Source organism: Juglans microcarpa x Juglans regia, chromosome 7D (assembly GCF_004785595.1).
Source record: "Juglans microcarpa x Juglans regia isolate MS1-56 chromosome 7D, Jm3101_v1.0, whole genome shotgun sequence".
In the NCBI taxonomy this organism is placed as follows: Eukaryota; Viridiplantae; Streptophyta; class Magnoliopsida; order Fagales; family Juglandaceae; genus Juglans; species Juglans microcarpa x Juglans regia.
The window spans coordinates 12,137,077-12,147,471 of NC_054606.1; the positions used below are offsets into that span (position 1 = coordinate 12,137,077).

At 36.4% G+C, this 10,395-nt stretch overlaps 2 protein-coding genes across 3 annotated transcripts; one reads left to right on the forward strand and one right to left on the reverse strand.

The window, feature by feature from the left end:
• Positions 1–4,491: 4,491 nt before the first annotated feature.
• On the forward strand, positions 4,492–7,052 carry LOC121239874. Of its 2 annotated transcripts, none has more exons than XM_041137229.1 (3): positions 4,492–4,644; positions 4,772–4,891; positions 6,731–7,052. In XM_041137229.1, the coding sequence occupies exons 1-3, from the start codon at positions 4,537–4,539 to the stop codon at positions 6,845–6,847; spliced, it is 345 nt and encodes a 114-aa protein (XP_040993163.1). In that variant the 5' UTR covers positions 4,492–4,536; the 3' UTR covers positions 6,848–7,052. The 2 variants fall into 2 exon arrangements, with proteins under 2 accessions (XP_040993163.1, XP_040993162.1); XM_041137228.1 differs by having other exon boundaries at positions 4,507–4,662.
• A 1,600-nt stretch (positions 7,053–8,652) lies between these two features.
• LOC121238134 lies at positions 8,653–9,054 on the reverse strand. Its single transcript, XM_041134977.1, has one exon. The coding sequence runs from the start codon at positions 9,052–9,054 to the stop codon at positions 8,653–8,655; it is 402 nt and encodes a 133-aa protein (XP_040990911.1).
• Positions 9,055–10,395: the final 1,341 nt, after the last annotated feature.

The following is a 10,395-nucleotide window of genomic DNA, read 5'->3' on the forward strand; positions in this document are numbered from 1 at the left end:
ATAACATCATAACAGAACATATTTCATGTTTAACCCATGTGGTAGGGTTGTGCAAACCTCGACGGCCAACCAAGCATAAACATAATTTGCATCTTCCTCTCATTATTCTCGGAGCCTCGGGTGTTCACACATGAAAGACCACATAGAAAATCACTTAGTCTTCAAAGTAGGTGCACCAGATTCCAAGATGCTGGTACCAACACAAACAGAGGCCACAGTTTTACACCTGTGGTAAGGTCGGGATGGAAGCAGAAACAGAAAGTCATGCTAGAGGCTTTTCAAATGCAACATTTCTTATCAAAACAAGTGTTTAACAGAAACATATAATATTCATATAATCATGCACAAATTTCAGATTTTCGTAATCGCTCTTTTTACACAATTGAGAACATAATGCCAAAAATTACTTATGTCTAGACCAGTCATGATAAAAAATATTTTTCTCTTATTATACGAATATCATGAGTAATGCAAATAAAATGACTGAGATTGTTTTCAAGTTTTTCATAACAAAAGAAATGCATGTTTTCAAATAAAAAAACCTTAGTCCATTCTTTTTATACAAAATCTAGCATAGGAGCATCGTTTCCCTGACTCTTGTATTGTATTCTCTACATTTTGAGACCGTATTCTAGCCGTGTTACACTAACTTGTTGTGTAAAACACACACACCAATAATGGCAAATTAAAGTAAAAGCAAGCACGATTAAGCACACGATACACAATATACGTGATTCGAAAAAACAGAGTTGCAGAAATCTTATTAATCAGAGAAGATTACAATCACTCAATCTCAGCTTACACTCTCTAGGATTTTTTTGCTCTCACACACAATATGCACCCACTTGACAATTGTTCTTTTTCAAAAGTATGCTGAAATTCCTACAAAATAAGTCAAATATAACATATTTATAGTAAACAGTATTGAAAATCCTAATCTGGCAAAAACTGGGTTCTTTGCTCGAGCGAACAACCAATGAACATTGGCTCGAGCGTGGCTGGAGCGAACATTAGGGTTTGTGTCTCGCTTGAGCCCACTATTGAGCGCATGTCGAGCGAACTCACGAGTTATGCTTCGCTTGAGCCCACTGTTGCATGTCGAGCAAACTCACCATTCCTCGATTTTCTGCTTATAGACCAGTCTCCACATGCAACCCAACAATCTCATACTTGGAGACTGGGTCTCCACATGCAAGCCATTATTTCCAGCCAAGTCCTATCATCTCTGCAGCTCATAGCTCCCGTCTTCAAGTTAGAAGACATATTGAAGTCAAGCCCGACTACAGTCTTCCACGTACATCACCTTTAGTCAACACATCCACTAGGCGACTCACAACTCCCACTGCACTAGGAGTATCTGGTCTCGAACCGATCTTGGTAACCTCAACCAACTTTCCCAGGCTTACATGAGGAACGACAAAGCTGACTCATTTTGGCTTCCTCATATGTTTCGCGCGAACAGGCCTACCCTTTTGTACTCTTGTATTTCCCTGTATATCACTAAACCCTGATGTTAAATATAAAGAGTTAGATCTCTTACCATGCGCTAAGACCAGCGCACCTTTAGTATCTTCCAAGCTCCTCCAGAGAACGCTACTGCATAACCGCTGTCATCAAGCTGTCCCAGTGAGATCAAGTTTTTTCTTTAGATCTGGAACGTGTCTAACTTGCTGTAAAATCCACACGCTCCTGTTTGGAAGTGTGATGTGTACATCACCCACTCCCACTACATCTAGTGCCTCTTCATTAGCCGCATACATCTTCCCAAAATTACCAGCAACATAATTCTGTATGATTCTCGATGTGAGGTGCTATGGAACGAAGCCCCCGAATCCAACACTCAATCATCAATTGGACTGTGCATTGTAAGAAGTAAGGCATCATTGAATTTCTTCTGCCACTACATTCATAGCATCATCCTCAGCACTTTCTTGATTTCTGCAGTTTTTCTTAATGTGGCCCGACTTACAACAACTCTAGCACGTGATTTCCTGCCCAGATCTTGTCTTGCTCTTTCCCATGCTCTTGGAGCTTGACCTGTCATGTCCTCTGCCTCGATTATCAAAATTTAGGGCCGATCCTAAACCCAAGAACTCACCCCAGTCTCTTTTACGTACCTCTTTAGTAAGGATGATGTCACGTACGTTGTTGTAATTCAGTTTCATCTTGCCGACTGAACTACTCACAACCATCCTTATGTCCTTCCAACTATTTAGCAGCAATGCTAGCAAAATCAATGCTTTGATCTCATCATCAAACTCAATCTCTACAGAAGACAGTTGAGTTGTGATTGTATTGAATTCATTCAAGTATTGGGCCACTGACATACATTCTGACATCTTCAGATTGAACAATTTCTTCATAAATGCACTTTGTTACTCTCCGACGGCGTTTCATACATACCTGACAAAGTCGCCATGAGATCTGTCATGGTTCTCTCTTTACTAACATTGTGTGCCACTGTTCTGGACAAGGTCAGCCTAACAATCCCAAAAACCTGTCGATCTAATAAAGTCCATTCAACATCATCCATACTCTTTGGCTTCTTTTCCAATAATGGAAGATGGAACCTCTTCCCATAGAGATAGTTCTTAATCTGCATCTTCCAATACCCAAAATTAGTGTCATCAAACTTCTCGATCATGGGTGCTTTCACTTTATCTCCAGTCATCGTTCTCTTTCAGATCCGACCTTGGCTTTTGATACCAGTTGTTGTGTAAAACACACACACACCAACAATGACAAACTAAAGTAAAAGCAAGCACGATCAAGTATAAAACACACAATATAAATGATTTATCAAATTGTCTACGTCCACAGAACTACAGAAATTTTATTAACCAGAGGAGATTGCAGTCACTCAATCTCAACTCACACTCTTTATGGCTTTTTGCTCTTTCACACAATATGCACTCACTTGACAATTGTTTTCTTTAAAAAATATGCTGAAAGTCGAACAAAACAAGTCAAATATAATATATTTATAGTAAACGGATATGGTCACAATTTTTAAAAAATCAAATGATCATCTTTTCTACGTCATAAAACATTTTTTTAATTTGTTTCTAAATAAATGTAACATGTTTAAAAGTATTTTAAACATAGAATTACCAAATAGTAAATAAGTTTTAACTATAGAACCTATTACTTAAACTATAAGTTATAAACAAAATGTAAAACTCCTTTTTTTTTTTTTGCAGTCGTAAGACATCTTTTTTTTTTTTTTTTTGGATCTGTTTCTCGTTATATTTTCTTATTAATATAAAATAAGGCCCATCAATTGTAGACCACGATATTTCTTTAACGCAATAGAATAAAAATAAAATTATGATTTTGTAAACATGGGAGATTAATTGAAACTGTTGGCAACATTATTGTTTGCTAATGAACTAAATAGTACATTTTGAGGATTTATTAAGGGATTTGATAATAGTTTGTAGTCAAATGAATCATTCTACAAATGCTTGCTATCATGATAATAAATTAATACTGGTGATAATAAGTAAAAAAAAAAAAGATTTTTATGTTCTGCTTTTTTTAATATGATATGGCACTACCCATGTGGTACTGGCATGTTTAACGGTCCATTTGATCAGTAAACTCAGCTGGGTGAGTAGTTGCGTCTAGGGCTCCGTTTGGATTGTAAGATGATTTCATCTTATATCATCTCTCTCATCTCAACATTCAAACACTATAAATACAAACATTTTTCGATTTTAAATTTTCAACATTTTCATTTAATTATAACGTAATTATTGCAACTTTTCTAAACTTCTAAATAAAACACAAAAAAAAAAAAACACTATAAAATTTTTTTATTCAACTTTTTCTCTATTTTTTTTCAAAGCACTTTAAAATATTTTAACAAACCATTTCACAATTATTTACAAACTGTTTTATTACTATTCAAAAATTTCTTATCTCATTTCATAATCTCAAAATCCAAACCGGCCTCTAGCATTGATAATGTCAAGTCTAACTTTTGGCTAGAATTTCAAGTTTTAGCTATAGCATTAACATTTGGTTAGGTGAATCCATATTGGACTAGCCATCTTAAAATTAAAATAATAATATAATATTATATATTTTAATAATATTTTATAATTTTTTTTTGTAATATTTTACAAATACACTTCATATATTAATTAATAATTTAATTTTTACTTAAAATAAGGTAGAAAATGGAATGATATATTCGTTAATAATTTAATTTTAATTTCATAATTTATTTATTATTAATGAAATAGAATAATGTAGAAAATAACGGGTTATATATGAAAATTGAAATTGATAATATAGATTTTAAAATAATTAGATAATATCGACATTAAAATATAATACTTTTTAGAAATAATTAAAATATTACTTTAATTAGTGTTTAACCAAATATAACTAGGAGCTTAATTTTAAAAACTTTTACTCATGCCTAAAGATGCATAATGCTCTTAGTTCCTATCCGAGTTTTCCGATTCAAATGGTCTGGAAAAGTGGGCTAAACTTGACAGTAGCCCAGCCTGGTTGGGTCATTAGTCCAGCATGGCCGTCCTCTCAGGACTCTTAGCCAGTTCCTGGGGCAGACAAATTCTCTTCTACGTTGCAGAGAACTCCCAACAAAAAAAAGTAGCAGCACCAGACGCCATCATGGTTAGCGTTCTAACTCAGGTGCTCATTCATTCTCTATCAGGTCCCTTAGATTAATTCTTTTTTTCCTTCAAAAAAAATAATCCTGTTTTTTATGGCTATTTTGTTGTTGAAATTTTAATTAATGCAGGAGCGTCTTCTCGGCGCTGCTCTCGGAAGCATATTCACGGGAATCGTTGTATTTGAGCAACGTAGAAGCATCTATAAATCCATTTCTTATAACCAAGCTCAATCCGATTTTCAGTCTCAGGTGATTCTAGCGCCCATTCTCCTTAACATTGTGATATGAACTTTTGGTATCTGAGACCCTAGGATTCAATGAGAACCTTGTTACAGCTAGGCATCTCAGAATTTATTCAATCCTCTACTCGTGTTTTCTATTTCCCTTCGTTTGGGGGGGGGGGGGGGGGGGGGGGCGCAGTTTTATTGTGTATGTGGGAGAAGACAATGGTCAATGTGAGAGGAAAATGCATCTTGGGTACGCCTATGGAGGGAAACGTTTGGGATCGTGTCCGAAAGCTTGCTACGTCTTTGTACTTTGCGAATGATTTTTTCCCCATTTCTGGTGTTTTGCATTTGGAAAAAGAGGAACAGCTATGGTTCGACATTAATTCCTTTTTTCTTTTTTCAAAATTTCATTTTTGATTTAATATGTATGAAAACCTACTTATCAAAAAAAAAAAAAAATGTATGAAAACCTAATTTTGATTTTGTTATTGATTTTAACCCAGAGGGTTGAAAGCAGGCTTTTGCCTCATTCTTTCATAGAATGTTATGAACCCACTAGGTAGAACTTACATTTGAAAACCGGCTTACAAGGGAAGGGTGTCTAGAGGCTTATAAACCACCAACCAATCCCATACTTAGTCGATGTGAGATCGTTACAACCACTGCACTCCGCAGCCGATGTCCACGGCGGTCCTGGCGCTCACACGGGCTGGCTGTGCGCTAGGTCTTTCCTAGCCCCAGACGAACATTGCCATGCCGGCATCACCCCCCGTGTCGCACGATTGCAACCGTCACAACATGGACTGCATACGTGGTGTGACTCTGATACTATTTGTTATGAACCCACTAGGTAGAACTCACCCTTGAAAATTGGCTTACAAGGGAAGGGTGCCTAGGGGTTTATAAACCACCAACCAATCTCATACTTAGTCAATGTGGGATCAAACATAGAACCAAGAGAAGCATTGTACTATAATATTCTGGATTATTTGCTGTGTTGGTTTATGTAGACTCCCATGTTGAGTGTATTTGTAGACTCCTGTATTTGGCTTGGGAAGTGAATCTTAACTGTTCAAGATATTATAGTGAGTCTTAACTAAGTGATTGGTCCATCATGGAGTATCTCATAGATATGACTAGGGCGTATTTGGATCATGAAAAATGATATAAGAGCCAACCTAGCAATGCCATGCAACTGAAGGCATTGTGGCATAACACTGACCTTGATGAGAATGTCAAGGATTGGAGTATGAGGGATTTTGATACATAGGATTGTGTGTATTGTAAGATGTTGTGCTAGCATTTTCTGATTCCCATTTCGGGGATATCTCGGGCGGGTCTAGTTTAAATGGGAGCTGAATAGTAAAGGGGAGTGTGGCTGAAGTTTGGTGTATGGGATTCGCACAAATAAAAAAGATTAGTCCTAGGTAAATTATGAGAGGCGAAGGCTTTGGGGGCAGAATTATTCTTCAATTTTCTGGCTATCAGTTCTGTGAAATGACCAAGCTGTATGTGAGGTGACTACATACGAATCTGATGTGATTGAGCCTCTCATTTTGAAAATGGCACAATCTTAGGTCTGCATATCATAGATACTGACTCCAATTTGTATTGTTGGCAGTTGATTGAGGTTGGGTCTCTGCTTTATTATCATATGAATGTTGTATGTTTAATCTTTGCGTTCAATCCACTTTCTCAAACTAGGTAATAATAATGGGGTCTTATTGATACGATTGAATCAACAGATAAAGGATGCTTGATCTCTTAATACAATAGTTATTTTCTTTGAAATCTTTAAGCACCTGGTTCACGCAATGCAAGGCAGTGACTTCTAATAGTTTCCACTTTGAACTCCTTCCAGGTGAGAGAACCTATATTCGGAAAGCAGTCTCGCTCACAGTTTGCACATCTATGGAACAAGGCTGTGGACCAGACATTTGGACCAGTAATCGATTTGCTTAGTTCACGTGGGTGGTAGAAATGTCGGAGTACTTCACTACCAATTTATGAGTGTTTCTCTGTTCTTTTCATACACATACTACAGCCTGGCCACATTTGTAGTTTTGCACCTGTTCTGTATTATGCAAGGGACACACATCCTGGGTCAGGAAATATGATGAAGAACCCACATAATAATTTTCCGACAATTATTATTCCTAAATGAGTAACGATATGTTTGATGTGGTTCTTCTTCTTCCGTCTATTTTGGCTCAGCTGGACAAACATGATACTAGTCTTTCCTCCAAACATCTATTTATCAATATGATGCATTTACGTGGTATGATTTGGAATGGAGATTTTTATTTCTGTTTATTGAATCTTTGGATACTGTGTGGCCCACACGATACTTGCCTCATCACTTAACTGGTCGTAACATGTGGACTTCGTGAGAGTTGGAGACCCTTTTTGGTTTGGATGTTCGTTTTGAGTTCATTTGATCTTAGTCATGGTAAATCTCTGAATAAATGATGCTTGATTTAAAGCCCTTTTGGGCATGTTAGTGTAATTATTTGAAATCTCAGTGTGGAGCTACGCAAAATACAGCGGGATTTGTATATTTGCTGGGAAGGTAGTGTCTGAGAATGAAGATTTTTCTTATTTTTAAAAGGAATTAAAAAACTGAGAATGAATGACAATTTTGGTAAGTGAAAATTTGTGTAATTCTGAGAATTCTTAAAAAACTTTTTGAGATGTGTTTTGTATTGTTTTTTATGAAAGAATGAGAAACTGTTGGAGTAATCCAGAAACTGTTTGTGAATTTGGGTAGGTAAATTTGAGAAGTTGTTTGAATAATTTGCGAGAGGTGTAATATTTCTGGATTTTTGTGACAATTGTTTTAGTTTTTATGTTTTTATTTTTCATGGAAACATAGGCAAATGATTAGATGAAAGGTTTTTTTCTTTGAGAAACAGAAAAAGTTGCTGGTATTTAAAAAATGTTTGGATTGAAGTTAAAAATTTTTGAAATTCTGAAACCAAACATGGGCCATGCTTCTCATTTGTTTTTCCCTTCTCTATTTTCCTTCTAATTTCTTCCAGCTACACATGCATAAATCTTGACTCTTCCCCTTTCCAACAGAAGAATGTTCCAAACCATTGATTAATTTACCCAACGAATGGTTCTTCTTTTGGAATTTAAGTTCGCAACTTTCAGCGAACAATTTCTTCTGTACTGAGTCGCATTGTTTGTGTGGGAGTCAAAGAAATGTGTGGAGAAGAATTTGTTGATTTTTGTAGCGAAATGTTCTGGTCAGTTTCTTACTGATCAAGCTATAATCAGGGTCCTGATTATACTGCTGTAATATATTCAGGTTCTTGATACAATGATTTATTGCATGGTTGACAATGATACTGCTGTACTTATAAAAAAGTATCCTTTCTGGCTAATTTAATTCTCTATACTTCAGCAATCAATCTGATTACTCTGGAATGTCTGGATGCTATTTTATTTTCTCTTTCTTTTGAGTGGAGGCACCTTTGATGATCGTAACAATATTTTGGGCGTTTTTTGTCGGCTTTTAGAGCCTTTGCTTGTACTCTCCCATTGTCCTTCACTAGAGTTCAGTAATCATTTGATTATGTTTATGGCTTATACACCAAAGTTTGACCATAAATGAACCATGAGCCATAATTGTGAAATACTATGCAGCTTATCACTATAGTATTACAGCCACATTCCATAACCTGAACAAAATGTGAAGAAACGAAAGAGAAACAGGAAAAGAAAGAGACAAGAAGGGTGGAGGCCTAAGTTTCATAAAGCTTCTTGTGGTGAGCATGTCGATTAAGCATCAGGTTGAACAGAATTGGTCCGACTTGTATTGGCTCGACGCGTGATCACTACATAGTATGCACCCATTGCCAAAAGCACAGCAAAAACAAAGCCGAACACAATGCCAGCAATCCCACCAGCTCCAACTCGGCTCCTGCCATGCTGGGAAGTGGATGCTCTGCTCTCATGTGCTGGAGTGGCTTCAACTACTTGTGCTGCCATAGGCAAGGGCGAGCAATTGGACAGGTAACAAGGCTCTTTGGTATTGGGGTTTTGAGTGTTTGGATGGAAGAAATCATATGCTGATGGTGGAAAAGCTATGGGGTTTTCATTAGCGACCCCATGAGGAGCTCTATCTTGAGCTCTAGCAATGGAGAGAATAGTTAAGGAAGTGAAGAGCAGGAAGGAAACCATGGGGGACATGTTTTGCAGTTCCTTGAAGTTAGTGTCCTAAGAATAGCTTTTGGTGAACTTTTGGTCTTTTGAACTGGCTTTTATAAGGTCCTTAGGAAGTGGTGGTTGCTTGGAATTGAATTCTGGTGATGGAAGATGAGGAAAGGAGGGAACAGAATGATTGGGAATGTATTATTTATCATCCCACGACTTAAAACTCAGGACTCCCCAAACTGCCTTAGTCAGTCAAGAGTGTTTTCTCTTTTTTGGTTAAATTATAGACGGAAAATATACACTTAACATCTTCAAACTATCAGATGTTTCTCACTTCCAAAATATCGAAACTGACAAACTATACTCTCAAATTATGAAAAACCGATACCCACTCCAAAATATCATTGGGATGTTGCATGTCAGTCCCACATATGCAGCAACTTCAAAATTCCCTGTAATAGTTCTTAATTATGATCTTATCTTGGCATTATAATTCAACCATTTTAGTAGGTAATTTCTCACAATCTTACTTGTAATGCTGCTCACCTTGACATGACTTTGAGAATATTACATTCTCTACTCGAGTGCCTTCAAAATTTCATGTTCTTTTCTCCCCTCAAATGCTTCTACTCAAAGACACGTGAGTGGGGAATGGGATTAGAATGATTTATTGATTAGTTATCAACGTGCTTCTCTTGCTCCTCACTAATCATATACTTTGAAGTTTGAACCCAAAAATGTATTGATGTGTATTAATTTGCGTGCGTATAAACATATCATGCTTTATGCAGCCACATGCAATTAGCTCTTTCATACTACCACCTTGTCAACAAGGAGTATTTGGGGGTGGGAGACAAATTAATGTAACACCTGCATGGTATTGAGTATAGTATTGAAACGTGGTGAATGGGATCTTACAATGTTTGGAAATGAGCATTGGCTTTTTATAATCGATTTAAGAGATTCCAGTTGTATAAAAAAGATTTTCTTAAGTTCAAACTCGAGTAAGAGAGAGATAAATAGATAAGTAATATTACAGTATTATTGCATCTCACATGACTTTTTTAGGCAACTTCTCTCTCACTTAAGACTCCAGAAAAGACCCATTCAAATTCTTACCCAAAATTGTTTGAAAAATAACTTAATGAGCACAATAATCTTCGTTTCTTTAATTTTCTAGGTGGAACTCTTCTCTTACTTGGAAACAAGTACAACACTATCACCTTGCGCAAGTGTAAGGCTACGTTTGGATATTGAGTTGAGTTGAGTTCTTTATAAATAGTAATGACTTGAGTAGTAGATGGAGTTATGTGAGGCCTATTTAAATTGAGTTTAAAATGTAATTGGATGTTAAGATGAGTTTAGTAC

Coding starts and splice junctions, on each gene's coding strand:
- LOC121239874 (XM_041137228.1), top strand. CDS start 4,537: ATGGCCGTCCTCTCAGGACTCTTAGCCAGTTCCTGGGGCAGACAAATT. Junction 4,663..4,771: donor TGGTTAGCGTTCTAACTCAG/GTGCTCATTCAT, acceptor TAATTAATGCAG/GAGCGTCTTCTCGGCGCTGC. Junction 4,892..6,730: donor AATCCGATTTTCAGTCTCAG/GTGATTCTAGCG, acceptor AACTCCTTCCAG/GTGAGAGAACCTATATTCGG.
- LOC121238134 (XM_041134977.1), bottom strand. CDS start 9,054: ATGGTTTCCTTCCTGCTCTTCACTTCCTTAACTATTCTCTCCATTGCT.